General features: G+C 37.1%; 2 protein-coding genes across 6 annotated transcripts in view; one reads left to right on the top strand and one right to left on the bottom strand.

Annotated features, from left to right (window-relative positions):
- The first annotated feature begins 266 nt into the window (after positions 1 to 266).
- On the top strand, positions 267 to 12,556 carry znf518a (zinc finger protein 518A). 3 transcript variants are annotated; one of them, XM_072709613.1, is made up of 3 exons: positions 267 to 651; positions 5,458 to 8,002; positions 8,855 to 12,556. In XM_072709613.1, exons 2-3 carry the CDS (start codon positions 5,476 to 5,478, stop codon positions 9,664 to 9,666), a joined length of 3,339 nt encoding a protein of 1,112 aa, XP_072565714.1. In that variant the 5' UTR covers positions 267 to 651; positions 5,458 to 5,475; the 3' UTR covers positions 9,667 to 12,556. The 3 variants fall into 3 exon arrangements, with proteins under 3 accessions (XP_072565714.1, XP_023679907.1, XP_023679906.1); XM_023824139.2 differs by having other exon boundaries at positions 267 to 542; positions 5,458 to 12,556; XM_023824138.2 differs by having other exon boundaries at positions 268 to 651; positions 5,458 to 12,556.
- Positions 12,087 to 21,221, bottom strand: part of blnk (B cell linker) — a 25,761-nt gene continuing 16,626 nt past the window's right edge. For all 3 annotated transcript variants that reach the window (XM_023824140.2, XM_023824143.2, XM_023824142.2), the window contains 16 exons: positions 20,597 to 20,663; positions 20,299 to 20,373; positions 20,032 to 20,057; positions 17,342 to 17,370; positions 16,483 to 16,521; positions 16,063 to 16,093; positions 15,828 to 15,873; positions 15,550 to 15,649; positions 15,412 to 15,439; positions 15,295 to 15,325; positions 15,029 to 15,095; positions 14,268 to 14,299; positions 14,057 to 14,118; positions 13,436 to 13,519; positions 12,777 to 12,932; positions 12,087 to 12,368 (listed from right to left, as the gene is read on the bottom strand). In XM_023824140.2, the coding sequence (XP_023679908.1) occupies positions 12,252 to 12,368; positions 12,777 to 12,932; positions 13,436 to 13,519; positions 14,057 to 14,118; positions 14,268 to 14,299; positions 15,029 to 15,095; positions 15,295 to 15,325; positions 15,412 to 15,439; positions 15,550 to 15,649; positions 15,828 to 15,873; positions 16,063 to 16,093; positions 16,483 to 16,521; positions 17,342 to 17,370; positions 20,032 to 20,057; positions 20,299 to 20,373; positions 20,597 to 20,663 (990 nt within the window). In that variant the 3' untranslated portion in view covers positions 12,087 to 12,251. The remainder of the gene's footprint in view (positions 12,369 to 12,776; positions 12,933 to 13,435; positions 13,520 to 14,056; positions 14,119 to 14,267; positions 14,300 to 15,028; positions 15,096 to 15,294; positions 15,326 to 15,411; positions 15,440 to 15,549; positions 15,650 to 15,827; positions 15,874 to 16,062; positions 16,094 to 16,482; positions 16,522 to 17,341; positions 17,371 to 20,031; positions 20,058 to 20,298; positions 20,374 to 20,596; positions 20,664 to 21,221) is intronic.

The following is a 21,221-nucleotide window of genomic DNA, read 5'->3' as shown; positions in this document are numbered from 1 at the left end:
TGTTACAGTGCTGCTACAAAGCATTTTCGCATTAAAAACATGTATTTTACAGTTTTTCTTCATTGTTAAGTCATCATGAACAGAAATATGTCCTCAACAGTGTTTGCATGGCCAGGGCAGAACAGTTAATACAATGATTATATTGTTCATATACGTATTAATTCGTGGATCTTATTTTTATGCATCTTTTAACTGTAACAACTGAATAACTATGTTTTAAGGACATGAAGAACGTCTAAAATGAAACACATTTAGGTTCTGGTGAAACAGCTTTTCCGCGGACAATGGCGTGTGTCTGAGCTCCGTCAGAAAAGGGCAAATCGTATGACGTTTTACTGTGGGCTAATACTACTGTTATAAACTGTGTTGATACAATCTGGGAGGAAGAGGCACATAGAGTCACAGGGACTCGGATCCGAGTTTCAGATTAAATTCTGAGTTTCGGTTTCATATTCGAATACTGCAAAAAGACGAACACCAAACATTCTATATGCATTACTGCAAAACATGTAAAATAAACAACGCAAAGCAAAGTCTTTCAGGTAATCCATATTCATCCGCTTTAGCGTCCCTCTACACACTCACAGAACATACCCGGATGGAGCTGTCATGGCCGCCGTCAGTGACCTGCTAGGCTAAAGAGAAAGAAAGGTAAATTCAGCTTAAGTCTTTCGTTTTACATCGTTCAAGCCGAAGTATCAATAAAGTATTTCATATAAATTCTAAAGATGATATTGCGTTGGAATAGACAGATAATTTTATATTTTTAAATATATAATTACTTACTTATTTGAGGCGTGGGTGGGGGCGTCTCGATATCTGAAATTTGTAACAAAAATAGTGCCCGGCTATCTCTACTAGTCAGATGTTTAATTGTTAGTTTGGACACGAAGCGCTATTTTTCTATCGATTGCTTAACCATGAGAGATGAACTATGTAAATGTATATTCTCGGATTAAAGCAAAAACGAGCTTGTTACATGATATAATGTATTCGTCCGCGTTGCTTTGAAGTTGTAGCATGCATTAGGTTTTTTTTATTGAAAAGTCAACTGGGAGTATCAACCTGAGAGGTCAGGGCCAGTTTTCACACTGTAAATTGTTTTCTTTTCAACTGAGATAACTAGTTGGGTTAATGTTGATTTTAGGTAGTATTTGCTTAGAATCCATTTTCCCCCTGTATAAGTGGAGAATTCCATTGAAAACACTTCCTTGAAAAGTAGTCAACATAAGGCACATGTAGGGATCACAGTGGTTCTACAACTGAAATCAGATTTCATCATGAACATGTTAATTCTGTTGAGTCTTCCTGATATACCCATATGAACATACACTGGAAGAAGGTATCTAGTATTAGTATTGATGGTGCATTATACCGCTGTTTTACTGTGCAATAATGTATTTGTAGGGTAATACATTAGGATTATTTTAGTCAGGTATAATGACCAAGCCCAACTATTCTGCAGATTTCTCCTTTGGTTGCATCCTGAATGGAACAGGAAATCAAGATGACTGTGCTGTAAACTTATGAACAATGTAAACCGTGGAGCTTCCATGACTCTATTTAGTTCATTAGGAGAGGAGGAAAACCCGACTGTTAGGTTTAATGGGATGGAACATGGTTATCTATAAGACACACCTGTGGCAGAATACATCGTGGAGAATGTACTGATTCATGTTTTGTTGAATCCTTGAAGACTACAATGATTAGGCCCTGGTGTTAATTTTTTGGGGTGGGGTATCATTCACTTAACATTTTGGTCTAGTTAGATAACCAAGTTTCTATTGTTATAATGCAATATGTTTTTTTTTTTTTAATGTTTGTAAAAATATGTTGCATTTTCTGTTACTCTTCAGTTATTTCTCTTACCAGTTATATAATTTAACTGTACCAACAATTATTAAAAGAAGTTAAATATATCTTGACAAACTGGCTTTTTGCTTGTGATAGTCAATACTCTTTAATATCTTATCGATGTCATTGCACATCTGATGTCTTCAAGCATCTTCGCAACAAAAGACAAGTAACTCGTTATACTCTTGATAGTATTCATGTATTTACTGATATAAGTGTAGGTTTCAGGAGTGACTCTAGCACCTTATATAAAGCACAGTTTATAATAAATATGAAATTTATGTCTTTTTCAGTGCTTCAGTTCTTCAGTACAGAAAAAATATTTGCTTTTTCCTCTTAGGCCGAGAATTCATGCTTTCACGTATTTCACAAAAAGGCAAGCTCTTGGGGCGAAAAAACACCAGAATTATTTGAAGACATTTGGGTGTAATTTTTCTGCTTGTTGAAAAAGATCTGAAATAATAAAGCTGTAATAGGACTTCGGTGATTACTGCTGCACAATTTGTGGATATATTTTCATGAGTGCTTTTGAAAGAATCTTTGTCGAACAGCTGATAGTTGTAAAATGGGGTCTCTAGTGTCTTAACTGAGACATATTGATTTCTCTTACTGCTATATTTTTATGCCTATATATTTTTTTCTATTATTCTCAAATATTTGTATTTTTATTTAGTTTAAATAACTATTAATCATTGTTAAGGTTTTTAATTTTGCGAAACTTCTTTTAATCATAGGGCAGCGCATACTGCTGCATTGCTGTTTTGACTTTTAATTGCTGGCAAACTGATGAATATTGCAAGCGTGGGGTTGCCAGGTACATGTCTGAATAATTTTGCACGAGCTTCATTAGTTTACTTTGGCTTTGGAATATTCCATAGAATGTTGGACATGTTGTCTACACTTCTGTAACATTTCTGAGGTGAGGGTAAATCTACGATACATTCTTTGTGACTTTATTTTAATATTTTTTATACATGTTATAGACCACTGCAAAATTAGACCCCAGTCTCTCTTTCTGTTGATATTTGCCTGACGTGCAAATTGAATCCTTGCTTGTTTATGCTCTTTGTACGCTGACAAACATATGCTTTAAAGAAGTGAAATAGTGTGTTATAATAATAAATCTCTCTGAAATTGTATGTGGGGGGAACTTATAGGGTTAAGTATGTAAATCAGGGTTAACCACTTCCTGTCCTAGAGGGCCAGTTTGTAATACAGTTTGCAGATTTCCCTGCTCAGACACACCTACTAAAACTGATAATTAGCTGATTAGGTTGTGTTTGAACATGGAAATCTGCAAACTGTATTGGAATCTGACCCTCCAGGACTGGAATTGGGAAACCATGATGTTAATATTTTGGTCACTTGATGTAATTTCCAGCAACTCCTGCAGATGTTTTCATGAATGCACTGATAAAATGAGTACCTGTAGAATGTTTGCTTTTGTTGGTTGTGCAAACCAGTAAGGATTGCTGTGTCACATTCATAATTATTATTGCTTTATTATTGTGTTTTGCTTGTAATCATTGAACTGGATTTCATGTAATAGGCAGTTTACCTATAGTTTAACTTTCGTGAGTTAACATATTCACCCTACTATACTTTAACGTGCATATTATCTAATATATATTGCATGTTTTTGAATTTTCTTGATCAGGGTCAAATCTTAATCACCTGTCTTGCTTAATTTGACAGCAACCTGATAATTGTTTGCTTGCAACGTGACATTAAAATATTATGATAATTATGACAATTTTTAGGCACAAAATGCAATTATTCCTTTACTGTAACCTGTTAGTTCCGAAGAATCTCATCCCATACTTGTCTGATGAATGCGATTTGTACTCATAAATGAAGTACTGCAAAAGTAAGTAGTGTATGCTAATATAATTATTATTTACTATTTTTTGCACAGCCTATGTCCATTTGCTACATACTTTAGCTTCATTTAGGCTGGGATGGCAAAGATGATGAGGCAAATGCTTACTATAGCTGCACCGATCCAATATTCATTCGGAACCGATCCATCCCTATTACACAGATCGGGTATTGGCCGTATGTTTCCGATCCACGTCCGATACTTACTTATTTAGTTTTCAGCAGTCTGTAAATCAGCAGTCTTGCTAAATCAATTTGTACAATCAATCACATGACAGCTCTTTCCCATTTTAGATGTGTTTTTTTGCAGAATTGAACGCTATTGCTGCCACTCAGTTTTTTTGCCACTCAGTGGGTGTGAGCCCAATGACATTTTCCTGCTGTGACGTTACATGCATACTTTTTGCAGCAGGAAGAGTGTAAGAACATTAAATAAGGTGACGATCTGGAGGGATTTTACATTTTTAACAACAACTAGTAGTACAACGATTTGCAATCTTTGTAAAGATGAAGTTTTGAGAGGTGGAAGCAGCATTTAGTGGAAAATTCCACTAAACAAAGAGCACGTAATTGTGTGAGTAATATGATAAAAAGTTGATTTGGGGGTTGCTAGCTTTGGCTGTTTTGCACATTTGCTACAGCTTGTGATACACGAGGGGCTGCTATTGCTACTAAATGTAAATGACGCTGTTGCCAGCAGAAGAAAAATTGTGGGGCGTTTTAAGCATTCGCCACTTGCGTATACTCTGGAAGATATTTGAACTGAACCACAAATGCCTCAAAAACTCTTAAAACAAGATACACCAACGAGCAGGAACAGTATGTTATGTATGTTTCTGGTAGCCTAAGTAAAGATTTCTTTGGCATACGTTTTTTTCATTTTCATTTACTACTTAAAATATGAATGTATAAAGTATAAATATAAATATTTATATTGTGTGTGTATATATATATATAATTTAATAATTTCATATAATTTAAATATGAAAGTAAGAAGAGTCTTGTATCAGAATCTGTATCGGCAGTGAATCGGAATTGTATCGGAACTGAAACAATGTTGGCCCATCCCTAATTGTGACATTGACGTTGCATGTTAAACTCAAGCCAATTTTTTTTATATATTAGTTGTTGGATACAATGACATTATTTGCGTAAAGTATGAAGCAAATCTAAGATGGACAGTCGGGAACATTTTATAAAATCTACTAATTTCCCAAGGAATTACCCTTTATTGTCCTAATTCATGGCATTGGGTGCACTTTCTATATTTAAAATGGCTGGTTTGTGCACATTAAGTCTTTCTCTCCTCAAAATAATACCAGTGTTTCATTTTTAATCTTAATCATTTGTATCTTGGGGTCACGTTCAATTCCCTGTACTAGATGGTAGACAAAACGTTTTTCTTCTACAGAAGTTTGTCGATTATGAGCTGTGGCTTATATTTTGTCATTGCCTGAATAGGTGTAACTAAGTGTCATTTCTTTGTTTATCAATGTTATTAATATACATTTTTGATGACCTGTACTCTATATTGCATTTTGCCATAAATTCTATTGGACAGCTAGGTCTATGAAATGCTGTGTGGAAAACCACAGTAGTATAATTGGTTTTAAAAATATGCTACAAACAAAAATGTTAGTTTTAAGTATACCAACTAAACATGCTTTATATCATCTAACAATGTTAGTATTAACCAGAATGTTTTTCTCTTTTACTTTTTTGTAGAAATCTGTACATTTAAACATGGAGGCAGACCACACCACCCAGGATGACCCTCCTGAAGGCAATAATATAGAAAATCATGAGAAAACCCCGAGGAAGCAACTGCAAATGGCAGTATCGGTTCAGCTTCCAGTGATGCAGGATGTTTATGAACATGGTCAGAGGAAAATAGTTCAGAGCCATGAGAGAAACAAGGTGCAGACAGCTAGGAAATCCTTCAAGAAGCCCCCCCTTAAGGGACCCCAGAACCTGCAGGGGACGAGCATCTCTGGCAAAATACTCAGGTTTAGCTGTTCTGAATGCAAGGGCAACACAACATTTAGTCCTAATGACCTATCCAAGCATTTTCAGGGAGTTCACCAGGGAAGCCTACCTACTTTTCCATGTGACTTGTGTGGTTATATCACCCAAGATTTCTCCAACCTTCAGCGTCATCGGTTAGGGCACCGTGACACTTTCGTTAGGTGTGAGGTCTGCAATGACAGTGTTCAGTACACTCTGCTGCAGCTAACCCGACACTTCAGCATGTACCACAGCCAGAATGGCCTCTACCGCTGTGAAAGATGCAATTTTTCCACAAAGGATGTGGGAACAATTGTGCAGCACATACATCGACATAACGAGATTCAGTACAAATGCCCGAAATGCAAGCATGTAAGTTACACAAGTGGAGAGTTTCAGAAACATCTTTTGGTGCACTCTGGGAAATTCTCTTGTCAGTTCTGTGACTACAGGGCTCCCCGAAAGGATTACATTATTAGGCATATGAATTCTGCTCACTCAAAAGAGAAAAAAAAGTGGCGAGTAAAAGCAGAGAACTCTAAAACACTAATGAACTCATCACCTGGATTGAAGCTTCTGCTTACAAAGAATCCAGCCAGGGAAACTTGGATGTCTAAGAGGCTACATGCCTTGTCTGGAGGTGGTCTACTGGAAGAATATGGAAAACTCTCCAATCCCGAAAAGACTTTGGAGGAGACCCAGCAATTCCTCGAGAGAACTGTTGCATCAGAGAAAGAGAGTAAGAAATGGATTAAGGCCCTTAAGACTGAACAGCAGTTTGTTTCCCAAGCCATTCCTTCATTGTCACAGTCTAAGTTCGATAGTCCAGTTACACCCAATGTTGGATTCATGAACCCCAGTAGCAATGGGCTCACTGTGCTCATGGTCAAAAATAAAATTTCAATCCCTCCAAATTGCACTACAAAAGTTATGGGGTTTAAGATGGTGGATGGAAAAAAGCATTTAGTCCTCAAAGTTATTCCATCGGGAAAGCAAGAGGCTACTCCTAAGACAGGTTTGTCGTCATCTGCAGTGAAGGAAATGGATAGGCACACATCAGAAACACTTCTGACTGAAGTAAACAGTTCTGATTGTGCTGTTTATGGTGTAGAACAAACCAGCAGCCAACTGAATTCCTCCAACTTGGACTCCAGTAAGAGCACAGCACTTGTGGGCTTAGACCCTCTTGTCAGAAGAAACAGCGAAAACAGTTGTGTGGTACAGAAAAATGGTGATGAGCAGCCTTCCCATCCTGTACGGACAGAGGAGTCTAGAATTTTGACATTTTCAGAGGCAAAAAACAACAATGACCAGTTCCCTTTATTGGAAGTCTCTGCAACTGCTGCCAATATTGGCCCTGCCAATGAGAAGTCTTTATTAAAATCCAGTATGGAGGAAGCCAGTGAAATAAAAGGTGCAACCTCATTTGCAGCATTTGCTAATGCATTGAAACCGACTGTTACTCAACAAGAACAGAGATGTATAGCTCTAGAAGAAATGCATTCACCTACTGATTGTGAAGAAAATATTACCATTGACAGTGAAAGTAATTCTGGGTTAAATTCTTCCAGTGAAAAAGTCTTCAGTTTTCACAACTATTCGAAGGACACCTCTAGTTTTTCTTCTGATGTATCCCTACCTATTGAAGATCAGAGTTATTCAGAGCTTCTGACTGATGGGCCTGAGCCAAATAGTTCTAAAATAGCGTCTTTGGCTGATAGCAACCGGACACCAGATGACTCATCCATGGCTAGTGTGCAGGACTGTCACAATGACGAAATTCCAGAACAGCTTCTGTTGAATTCTGATCCTTTGATGGAAAAAGTTCCAGATAGTGAAATTGAAGTAGATGAATGTATTGCCACTGTTGAAGAAGAGTCGAACGGTTTGAATAACTTTCCAGGTTTGGCTTGTAGGCCGGATGCAACACTGAAAAGCACCTCTCAACGGGAAGGAAAACAGTCTTTGCTTCTTGGCAATAACACTGACCTTAATGAAGAGAGAGAGACTAACATAGATGATTTCGGTTCTGCCACTGAACATGAAAACCATGTCCCTGAAAAAGGTCTTGATGGCTCCTGCATTCAGAAAGTACCAGGAAGTTCATGTAATGCTGCTGCCTTGGGGCGCATACTGGAGGAACATTCTGATGCTATTATTAGTCAGCAGCTTGAGAAGGAGAGGATTGGCACTGCTGTGACCAATGGTGTATTCAGACAAGCTACAACAACTTTGAGGATACTTCAACCTTTTAATGTAAAAGATGGTAAGCAACAGGTTTTTCTACAGACTGCTGAAAATAACTCTGCAGTGCCTGTTGAGCTACAAAGCAGTCCAGGATTTAAGATGATTTCAGGGTCTTCTGTTCCTCCAATTAATGTTTCTTGTTTGAAACCTGGAACTGAAAGACCAGGTAAGACGACAGCAGCACTGGCTTTCACTCTGAATAACGGCAGAATAGGGAAAACTGCACGGGTTATGGGTGGCAAGGAAACAGGTTATGGTTTATTTAAAGATGGGGAAGAAAACCCAGCGCTTAACTGTGTACAGGAGGGTTCCAGTAACAGTACCAGCCATTTACTGGTCAACAGTTCACCTTTAAAAGGACCTTTGATCTTGTCCAGTCCAACCCAGTCTCTGTCCCGAGAACGGACTGTGAATGCACCGACATGTTTCTTGGTTCAGAGACCACTACCTGTAATGGCAGCTGTTGCAAGGCCCAATGGGGAGGCTGTCAACCAAGGTCACCAGAATCAAGCAATGAGGCCTATGTTGGCAGTACCAGTAAATTCTCAAGACCAAGCTACTATTTTACAAGCTGGCCGCCAAGCTTTTATCCTTAGGTATGTGTCTCCAGCTAAGACGGGGATATCCCTGAACAGTCCAGAAGGAAAACCCACAAGTCAAATCCATCCAAATGACAGCGGAGGCAATAGGGTTTTTCTTAAGATAGTTAAAAATCTCTCCGATGGGGGCCATCCTTTTGGTAGTGGAGAACTGAATAGCAGTGTAGCAACACATGCTGCCGCTAATCAGCCCATCTATCTGGCTACTGGTGCTTTGCAGTCGCCTTATGTTCTGCTGTCATCAAACCAATCCAATTTGACTGTTTCCACAGGGATAAAAACCTCAGGATCATCGCAAGCCTCCATACATGCACCAATTACTGTTTCCCAGCTGCAGAAATTCTCTTCCGCTACCATACAAGGTAAAACTGGAGAAAAGAGTGCCAGTGAGGGCTTGAATAACAAACTCAAGAGAGTCCGCCTCCCTCAACCAAGATCTAATCATCAGTTGGCCAAAAGAAAGAAGAAGAGGAAATCTCATTCTCAAGATCCTTCAGAACCTTTGGCTAAATCTAAGCGGCACTCCAGCAAAAAAAATAAAGAGAAGGATGCTTTCCCTGATGTTGTCAATTGGAAGCCAGTACCTAAGGATGTTGAGAGAACATTGAGACTGTCCCCCTTCTGTCCTTCACAGCTCATTAAATGTCCTCGACGAAACCAGCCTGTTATAGTGCTCAATCACCCAGATGTGGACATCCCTGAGGTGACTAACATCATGAGAACAGTCGGCAGGTACAAAGGAGAGGTCCTGAAGGTGGCTTTGTCCCAAAGAACTGTAGATGCCCTATCCGAGTTGAGCTGCAATCCTTTTAAGAGAAGTCACTCTGTACCCGACAACTCTTCTCATGGTCGACATAGTCGCAGAGAGAATACAGCGAGGGAAAGATTTATTTTAAAGCTGAAGTTAAAAAAGACCAGCAGGAATAAGTACCAGGTTGTGAATACTACCTCAGACTCCACTGAGCGGTCATCATCATTCAGCTGCTGGTTTTGTGGTCGAATATTTGACAACCAAGAAGAGTGGATAGGCCATGGTCAGCGACATCTCATGGAAGCAACCAGAGACTGGAACAAGTTGTTTTAAACCATTTGCATTATGGGTAGTTGGAAAGCATTATATGTAAGTTCTAAATTATTAGTTAAAAAATATATACATCTAGTCCATTGACTGTAACTCTGTTAAAGGCTTTAGAAGTCTTAACATTATCTGATATTGTTGAAAATGACACTTAAAATTCTCCCAATACTGTCACTATTGAAACCTGTGATATGAAAAATATTTTTATTTCTCTCATCAAAGTAGTAAAAAGTTTTTAGGTTCTCAATTTCTTTTTGTGTGTCTGGTACAACTTTAAACCAAACGTGTAAAGGGTTTTATGTATATAATGGACTGAAATGTGAAAAAGAATGCATTGCACATATTGTATATAAAAGTTGGAAGAAATGAACACATGCACAGTGATGTTAAACGTGGAAGTGTTTCTGTACTGGCCAAATGATGGTTTCGAATATGAATGATAACATGGTATATTTGCTCAGAAGTTCAGTAGCATTTTAGCATTTTACTTGTGTGACAACTGTATAATATACATACAGTTGAACTCAGGTGACTTTATTTTTTCCCCTTGAAATCAGTAATCCAACTTTGTAACATTGAGTGATTTCTATTCTCACCTTTAATCATTAATGTTTCAAAAGCTTTTCTTTCAGGGAAGCATGGGATTCATTCATGTTTATTTTCAGTTTTTTTTTAATCCCTGTAAAATAGCTTCATTTAGTTTGTCAAAACGGCATTGTTGCATTATAGTTGTATATTATTCTTTAGTTTATATTTCTGGCATATTGTCAGGAATTCTGAACATAACAAGCTAACAGAGTTTACGGGTATATTCCTACTAATAGGTTCTCTATATTTGAAATGCAGATATCCTGTATGTGTAACAAGATTCCTGTGGAAATAATTTTCAAAAGCTGTTACATTCTACAGTCCGTTTTGCAGCAGTACAATGTTTCATGTTTTTTTTTTTATTCCCCACACTTAATTCAGATGATGCTTTACTTATCTCCAGTAATTATAACTGTCAGTTATAATTACTGGAGTGTAATAGTCATTTATCCCAAATCGTTTGTCAAACCATGCATTTATAATGAACATTCTTCATCATATGTATCTGCAAAAGAATTCAAGAGCATAATAATATGTACAAATATTGAACACATGCAAGACAGTTGCCTATGCTTCTCATATTAATGCATAACTTCACCAGACTCCCTCAGTTTTATTCGCATTTTCCAATTAGCTTGATTTCACCAGGTGATTTGAAATTCGAACAATTAATAATTATATAACACATTTTTATACTTCTGAACATTTTTGACTTATGGAACAAATTGATGTATATAACTTGGCATGTGGTATTTGGTATGCCTAATAAATTTTATAAATCTGAAATTAAAATCCCTCCAATTTTCAGCTTCAGTGCAGGAACAGCCTATATATAACTTTTTTGCCCTTGGAAAAATAACAGTATTTCACCAAACATAGTATATTTATCACATCTTGTTATGCATGTTTGTAAATATGGGGTTCCCTTCAAAGTCATGTTCATTTCTTTAAGAACATATTAATAGTTCAGTCAGGAGTATTGCCGACTGGAAGTGTCATTTCAAATAACAGATTTTGGGACTGAGAAGACATTTCTGTTTTCGTTGTCATTTCCATAGCTGTAAAGCTAATTTATTACTTGCGCATTGCATTGCCACTCCAAACATGTCAGACTGTAAATGAAGTAATACTAAGTAATACTATGTCTGGTCACATGACCTGACACCCTTTATACAGCGGAGCACTGGATAACCAAATAGCATTTATATTTTTCGTTGCTTAAGAAAAATAAATCACTCTTTGTAACTTTATTCTTTACATCTGGGTGATGGGTTCCATAAAGCTGTATGAAAATAAATCTATTTTTTTTACACAAAGTGCCTGAAAAGCTCTGTTACAGATTGACACTATATTGTACTGTATAAATCCCAGGTGGCATTCATGTGTTTAAACAGATTTGTAATAAATGTAAATACTTTGAGAATACGGCAACCTATATTTCCGTTGTCTTTGTTCTGTAATGTTTTTGCTTGTTTAGATATTATGTTTTGTACATTTAAGCCAAAGTATGCCTTATATTTATTTGAATATGTTTGTTTTACACTATCTCAAATTCTACTATTTCTAGATTGTACACTTCACTTATACAGCAACCCATTCATTTTGACATTTGTACTCAAACCAAATATAAAGACTGCATTTTTTTTATCAAACTTTGGAAAGTTTGTAACAACTGTGCACCTGTACATTGAGCAGGTCTGAATATTTTTTGCTAATGAGGGACCAACATGACAGTTTCTTCCAAAATGATTCCTCTACATATGTACAGACATAATTTTTTTTAGTGAGATTCAACTGAAACAGAGCAGACCGATGTGCAAGACAAAGGTTTTGTCTCATTGATGTTTCAGCAACTAATTTATTTTCCATGTTTTTCCAGAATTTAAGACATTGGACATGTGCCTGTTTTCTGTTTCCCAGAGTATAGACTTTTCTGGTTTTAAAAACTTCCACAGTGCTTATTTCACTTAAGCACTTGTCCAGTGATCAGGGCCTCTGCCTTTTCAGGGTTTGACAGCATAGCTGAGTTTGGTGCTGTCCTTGGTGTTACTTTGGCTGTCAATCAGAACTAGTGCATTCTTCTGGTGGTTTTCAATGATGCTGCTGACACTGCTGAAGCGCTAGCAGTGGAAGACAGAGAGAACAGGGTCATTTTTTTCATTGTAATGTAAAAACCAAGAGTCGATTCCTATTATTTCTGCTTTCGATACAAATATAATTTTTTTCCAAATACTTTATTAACTGTAAATATGCTATGTTTGAATTTGCCATTCTCATGTTCTGTTTAATTAAATCTGTATTCTTCACATATTTGTGTGGTTTCTCTGCTGCTTGACACGTCTGAAGAAGTATAGCCACATATAGTAGCCAGAATTTTTTGCGATTCAATTTATCAAGCAGAAGAGAGGCACACTAGACATGACATTTGCCGCAATGGAGCATTTGTTTCTATTCTTTATTAACAGATATTAACAGCATCTCCCAAACGTCCTTCATATAAATTCAGTAAATTTGAATGATCTTCTTACCTCCTCCCCTTTCTTTTCTCTTCCCAGAGCATAGTGGCGTGTAGACGGTATAAATCGTACTGGGATATTGTAGACTCTCCGTTTATAGAATACCACCAGAGTGTATGGCTGTTGAGCATCCTGGCCAGAACTCTTTCTCACTAGGAAGCACCCATCCTGGAATGACAATATCATATCATTACAACTCAGATTTGAACAGTGATATTATGGAAAATCTCAATCCACAATGTCATTTCCCAGTTTACAAATTCGACTACAAATCTTTTCTGCCATACGCATATAAAACTAGAAGAATCACCTAAATGCAAGTAATTGTTTAGTCATGACAACTATTAACACTTGAAGGGGCACAAATAATGTAGTAGTACATGCTTATTTAATGCATTAATTAACTAGTAACTAAGTGTTGGTTACGTACTGATCCCATGATTGTCCACCATTAATGAATCATGATGGATCATATATTTCATGCAGGAACTATATTAGTTAATGATTTGTTCTTGAGTGGTAACTGATTAACTAAGCTATTTGTGCCCCTCAAGTAAAGGGTTACCTAACGACCTTGTAGTTATAGATGTCCTCAGAATGCAGCTTTGTACCTTTTCTTTTTATGCATGTAAATTAATAATATAATTCTTCTTAGACTGAACCACCTCTACCTTATTTGTGTGCGTCAATGCGTCTTCTGCTGTTTTGCGATCGCATGCTCCTGCATACCAGGCTTTCTGGTAGACACCTGCATCCTGAGATGACAAAGGTCACTTTTACCACACCTGTCTGTGTCAAGCTGTGAAAGTTTTGTATTGTGGCCATGCATTCAATGTTTCTGATCACGAAATTGTGACTTTTCTTATGTGAATTTATATGAGCATATCATATTCAAGTGAGAACTATGCAAAACTGAATGCATTTGTTCGTAGAATATGCCATGGAAATGTGTAGAAGAACCATACAAAACCAGAATGGTACTCTACTAACTTACATGCTGCACCACTGGTTGGTACATAGAAAACTACATTCCAATGACACATACGTTTTATTGTGTTACATTTTCAGCCACTTTATTCTTTAACTTTCAATTAAATAAGGCAGACATTGAGAATAAAGCCAAAGGAGCGATTGAAGTCACATTGTTATCTGGGCTGAGGCGGTAGAGCAGGCGGCAAAGTAGCATCACCAAAGATATAGTTGATACAACAATGCTTGCTATGACCTTTTACCAAGGTGATGTACGACTGTTGGGTAAAGGTACAAAGCCATAAGAGGGTTGCAAAGCTCACCTTTTCTTCTGTGCTGGACCTTCTTTGGGGTAGGGGCATGTTCCCTCTGTTTACGAAGAATGCTGATGCAGAGGAAACACAGGACTCCAACAACTCAAACTCAAACAACTCAAACTAATTTGAAACTCAGTGCAAATATGTAGAGACCAACTACGGTGGCAGAAGTCAAGAAACAGGTCACACTGCATCTGGGCTTAGTCACTTTACTTACTGTGAGAGGCACTCTCCTGCGATAAGCCAGACCTATGGAAAGAAAGGGATTAGCCAGTGGATTCTGACTTACTTCTGTTAAGGCCAAGATCTGATTCAATTCAATTCAATTCAATTCAATTCAATTCAGTAAGGTTCAATTTAATTAAACTCAGTTCATTTCAGTTCAATTCAATTCGCACATTTTCACAACATTACATTGTCTCAAAGTACTTTACTTTATCCCTGCATAAAGCTCCCAGTGAGCAAGCCAGAGGAGACAGTGGCAAGGAAAATTTCCTAAAAGGATGAAACCTTTGGAGGTTCCAAACTCAAAGGGTGAGACCATGGGAAAAGTCAAACACCGGCAGAGTCAAAAGAACACAATGGCAATATAATAATTTACAGTCCAAATTTTAATATCCTAATTGTGTATGGTAGGCAGCTGATGGCAGACAGGTTGATGGTACTGCTTCTGATGACAGGATGAATGCTGATAAAAAGTGATAAAGCGTGTTACACACTTTTTGTTTCCTCCTGAGATCCAGGGAAAAAAGTTTTTTTTTTAAAAAAACACTGACTTTTGGTTTGGCAGGAAGAGGAGATTGGCAAAGCCACACCCCCGCATGTGATGCCATCTTAAAGCCTTAACTGTCCTCTTTTAAGAATAATACCACCTAATAGAGTGGCATGTATAGCTTGTGTGATATGAGCAATAACATAATGTCCTTTACAAAGGACAAAGATGAATCTGGAGGATATGACACGCTTTCAGCAAATTACCTTTTTAGTGTGACGTTAGATGATGGACATGCAGCCAAGGAGGGCTGGACATTCACCACGGGTCTGTCTATGGATTAGCAACATATGACGGAACATGTCACATAATTTATCTGGGTAAACACAGTCAAACAATATGTACAAGTTGTATATGGTCAAAGAAAGTAGGCTACCATGCAGGATGTGAAACTGAAGTATGTTTAACCATTTGCAGAAGAACTGGAGTTTACAAATGTTTGCTATAATCAGATTCTAAATTCTATTTTTACCTTCACTCTCTGCATCAGATGTTAATAATTTCTGCCAAAAGACAAAAAAAAATATTAATTTATCATATTTAGTGTACAAATTTATTTATAGTGGTATTGAGCAGACAGCAATACTACCGGCTTGAGTGGGATATTTGGTTTCTTTCTGTAAAAAAAAGATAGAAGATTGATCTGAGAAGTATATCACTTTATTACCTGATAATCTAATTAATTCACAGAGAATATGAGAATATCACAGAACAAGATGTCACTGACTGTTCCCTGGGCCGTGGAATCGGAGCTTTGGTTGATGCCAAAATGGGCTCGTCCTGCTTCACAAATTTATTGCGCGGTGAGGAATTTGTTTCTGTATCTCCTATGAATTACAGGATAGCTCTTAAATTAGGATATTTCTGACAGGAAAAATACATTGATCTTATCAAAGCTGCACACTTGAACGTAAGATTTTACAACCAACTGGTTTGAGTGTGCAAATAATTCAACTAAGGCCATAAAGATGGACATAGTGTCCTTTTGTATTTGTATCAACATACGTTCAGCTGCGTCACAGACTTCATATTCATCCTCGTCCAATGATTCCTGAGGGAAAAATGGCACATTACAAATAACATTTGCAATGGCAGGGTGTACTTAGGGGTAGTTAAAAACCACAAGTATTTAAAAACTGTGAACAGATCAAATGCAATTAATATTCAATACTCTGATCGCACGATGTATTTTGAATAAATTTGCTCATATGTTGTGCAGAAGCGCATCTCCTTCACTTACTGGACTTGTGGGCTTGTTCTTTAAAAGCATTCTTGAGGGAGAAAGTGGAAAACAATTGTTTAATGTTTCAAAGGATTTTTTTTTACTAATGAAATTCAGAGTTAAATGCTTACACATCTATTACATCAGGTCAAAATATATTAGACATACTCAAATTATTCAAATTATGTCTAAATTAAGCCATTATATGTACTGGGCACATCTCATCTGAAACACAACACTAGCAAATTGTGTAAAAATATAACCTACATGTAGCCTTTATCCACAATAGAATAGTAACTGATATATCTCTAAAAATAAAAAATGAAATACAGAATAAATATTCAATGTCCAATATAAATTGTCACAGCAATGTGTGTACTAGGACTAGGTAATGACTAGGTCATTGTTTTCCACATGACATTGCAAAGCCTGTCATACCTTGGGCTGGCCACAGGTGGGACACTTGCAGTACGGTTTCTTGGTTATTGAAAACAGAAAAAATACACTATTGTGAAATGGCGTATGACACATTGTTCTTATTTTATCTTACTGTTTACTGTTGTAAATAAAATTTTGTATGGAATATATAATTTATTTAACATTAATTTACATATCAGTAAAGTATGTAAACATAGTATCAAGTAGTAAATAAATGGTTATCATTAACCAAAGCAAGATTCCTTGCAAGATTCCAAAGCAAGATTCCTGTTTTCATGCTTAAAATTTAAATGCATACGTTTTTGGTGTATCCAAGGACTGTTAATACATTTCCCCAATTTTAAAGCACCCTTTTTAATCCTGATTAAACCCTTTATCTGCAATCCCCCACATGCTAGTCTGGTTGCACCAAAAGCCACAATCCTCTGATACATTCCTTGCAAATTACTTTCTTTATACAATACAAGACATAGTTACCCCATTTTTTGAGCTAAACTGACTAGAAGTCCAGAATAGAGGGGTTAAGGGCCTTGCTGAAGGAGCCACAGACATGCGGAGGCTGGGTTTGAACCTGCAACCTTGTGATTACAAGCACACAGGCTTAACCCACTGAGCCTACCTACAGTAGGCTGACACATCAAAATTACAGTGTGTGTGGGGTTTAGCTCAGTCTGAACCGATGAAATATAAAGTTATATCACCTTGATGCTTCAGATATTAATCAGGAACTGTTTATCCAGCCATCCATCCATTGTCCACCATTTATCCCAGTCAGGTGACCAGAGACATTATTTAAATACTCTACTAGAATTGCCCAGCTCTGCTTTTACTCATTGCATTTTGTTTAATTAATACTGACCTGGTCTTTAATGTGCACATTTCCTTTTCCTCCAAAAAAAAAAAAACAGGTATAATATTACAAAACAGAACAGGTGATATTACAATTACACAGTAATGACCCACAATGTCTATTGTACCTATTAAACCAAATGACATTTCAAAGGATTTCACTGTCACAGACAAATTTCCAATATCAGCATGAAATCATGAGGGTTTCCATAGAGTTGTGGCATGCTCTTGTCATCGCAATCGTTTAACATGGTGTAACACGGTCAGGATAGCTGTCTTAAGTCACTCTTTTTCACGTCTTGACGTTCCAATAAAATCATAAGTGTTTAATATTTTCATAGGTCTTTAGTCCTGACTCATGCAAATAGTAACATAGATATTGTCAACAACCACTAAGCACCAAACAGGAAGCAACAAAATGGTTACAAATTACTGCACTATAAAGTATAAAGCAAATAACTGAAATTTATGTAAAATTGAACCACTCTAATGACATAGAATTATAACACGGAAAATAATGAAATACGTAATATATAAAATGAAATCTATTCCCTCAACCAAGGTTGTGTCCGTATTCTTCAGTGTCTTTTCTTTCTTTCACTGTTTTATTACCGCAAACCATTGCACACACAGAAGCAGCTGTGGCCAAAAACTGCTACTCTATCTGTTTTCCTGTTCCTGTAAATTTCCACCAGGAGCATGATGAGAAACAATCTCAAAGGAATGTAGTTGCTATCTTGCAACTGATGACCTGCAAGATCTCCAGTCTTTGCAAAATCATAGTCGTTGACAAAAATAAAAACTCTGTGACTAATGACACATTGTCTTCATATGTAAGAGGGTGTCAGACTTCAGTCTTTAAAAAGTTTTTTTCAGAGGCTTTTCAAAGTCTTCTAGTGTAGCATTATACTAGGATCAGATTTGTGAAGGACTGAGGAAGAAGAGGGCATTCTGGTCTGGACATAAGGGGGCGGTTAAGGGTGTAAAGACATAGTTAAAAAGAAGCTTAGTGAAATAACAAAGCAGTCCTTGCAAAGCTGGAGTCACCGACATAGGACTGAAACATGGTCTATATGCTCTGTGACTATGGTACATTGGCAGTAAGTGTAAACCAGCCCCATCTCCCTCCTTCTACCTCTCAGACAACATACCTATACTTTGTAACCTCAAGCCCTGCTCATTACCAAAGAACGTGCATCATTGTGGACTATATAAAGACCAAACTAGAAAGCTACAACCCGTGAGCTATTTAATATAGGGTGACCATATAATCCATGTCAGGGAGGACACTTTGAGCTACTTCGGGTTTTACAAACTACTTTCAAATTGAAAGGCTCCTGTGCTCGGCTAAATAGTTCAGCTCTTCTTGTGCTTTGACTGGTTTGTTTCCTTGACTGAAAGACTCATCCAGCTGTTTCACATTAGCATTAGTGACACATGCATGATTATAGGAGACTGACCAATCAGCACACAGCAAGAGCTCAGTGCTCAAGTGAAATCCAGGTCCTTTTAATTGAAATGGTAATTTACAATTCCTGTCCTAGCTCAGAGTGTCCTCCCTGACATGGATTATCTGGTCACCCTAATTTAATAGTGTCAGAACCCTTTATTTGAGCTTGGACCTGTGGAAGACTTTTTGCATTGTACAGTCTGCCCAATGTGCATAAGGATTAGCTTTGACATCATATATCATGAAAACCCTTGAAAGTTTGCTAACAGCTCAGGCCTTTTGTCAGGATTGACCTGAAGCCTCTTCACTTTTTACTAGTGGCTATTATGCTGCCTTCCATTCGAACTATGAAGTTGAAATTTAAACTGGAACGCCCCCTGAAGTTAGATTTCCCACTTGGAAAGTCGGAGGAACCTCTACAAGCCCGACCTCAGAATTCAAGATGGCTGCTCCCATCATCAACAGAAATGATAGCTGTAGTTATGCACTGTTTATTTGCAATTCTGTCTTATTTGCGTGACATTAAATCAGTCATACACACAGTACTGTTCAAGCTCTATCTGGGGGAATGTTGCTACCGTTTTCGTATGTGCAAAATACCACATAACGCATTGTTATTAACTGGTATTGCTAACAATGGCCAACAATCAATCTGGCTAGAACTGGTTTAGTTAAATGGCTTTCCGACTTTGTACTGGAACGCAGTTAACTTGAGTGTGATGTCATTCCAAGCTCTGACTCACAGCACAAGAATCACAGCACAAGATTGGATTATGCCTCCCTACAGGCCCAAACTGTATTGGACAGTATTCTGTGTCAGTGTCTACACAGTCAATGACCAGGTTAAGTAAAACCATACATATAATAATCAGCAGCTCTACGATACAATTTGTTTGTTTATATATTAATGTCTGTTTTTTGTGCTTTTTGCATTATTATTGCACTCCTGTTTCATAACCTCCTGAGACCCCACCCATTCATTTATGTCCATTGTAGTGGACATTTTGTTTTTGCATCTATCTTTTCACTGATGTAAGGAAACATATTTATTCTTGTTGTACACTAAAGAGGGCATGCTGTGAAATTAAAAATGAAAATAAATTTGAAAAATTGTAAGATGTCTTATTTCCTCCAAAGACAAATAACCTAAAATTGAAGGACACTTTTTTCCTTGGGTCTCAGGAGGATATAGTTTTATATCCTCTGTCTGTCATTTAAAATGGATCATAAAATCCAACAGGGAAACCCACCTCTACATCCGGTACTTCATACACATCTGTGTAATTGAATAATGAAAAAGAAAGACAGTAAAAGATCTGGCTTTGCAAACGTGTATGGTTTCATTAATCTGTGGAACATTATTATCAGTTCTGATTAGATTTAGTGTTAGTGAATCTCTAAAATATGCATCTGTATTTCCTTGACAACAGACATTCGCAGTTTTATACCAAATGCTGGGCTAATTTATTGCTGACCAGTTACAGAAGCTGTACAGACTGTCATTGAGTTACACATACCTGGGCTGTGCGACCGGTCACCTGCTTCAGTGATGACTGAGTGGTTCTGTACCTTTGTTTTAGCTCTATGGATGTCTGCAGGGAGGACAGTGCATTTCATGCATGTTTCTAATTCATATTCAATCGCTTCACTGAGACTGTTCAGTGGGTAGGTGCAATTTTTCATTCTTAAAATACATGTAGGGAGATGTTAGCATTCCATAGATGGAAATCAGTCTACACTTCTCAGTATATCTCACTGATATGAACTGAACATAAAACTCTTCTTAGCTTTCCTTTACCCACCCCAGTCTCTTACCTGAAACAGCATTTGCTGTTGGATCAATGTAATTATCATCTTCATCCTCTGGTTTAATATAGTCCTCCTGGATAGACAAATGCTTTTTTTTTAGTTGTGTTCAGTTGCATGAGTCCATTCTCATGGGTAAACAAATTAAAGCTGTTGAATGAGGTACATTTTATTTCGGTAAATGTGTTAATGTATGTATATCAAATTGTTTTCCAGCTTATGTACAGTTTTGTAAATATGACAGTGTAAATCAGGTATTATTTGTGAAATTCTATGAAATGGTATAATGGCAAAGTTCAGGTATTGTGTTTTTATTGCATTGCATTTTTATTTAAATGTGAAATTCATGACTAGAACTTGCCTCTTTTTAAGTCAGAACAGCTTAACTCAGAGTGCCAATTTAGAGTTATAATTTGGGTTTCAGTTTATTACTACGTGAAATGAATGTTTTAGTGCAGCACTCTAATTCTTGGGCTTACAAAAAATGTTATCAGCAAAGAATTTTTCACCCTGCACAAATCTTTGTAATTCAACAGCAAGGATATCTAGAACCAAATAATGTGAATCCAGGTAGCATATTTTATTAAATACAGTTATATTATTATAATAAAACTGTTTATATTAAATTATATGA

Source organism: Paramormyrops kingsleyae, chromosome 3 (assembly GCF_048594095.1).
Source record: "Paramormyrops kingsleyae isolate MSU_618 chromosome 3, PKINGS_0.4, whole genome shotgun sequence".
NCBI lineage: Eukaryota > Metazoa > Chordata > Actinopteri > Osteoglossiformes > Mormyridae > Paramormyrops > Paramormyrops kingsleyae.
This window is presented reverse-complemented; position numbering and strand designations above follow the sequence as displayed.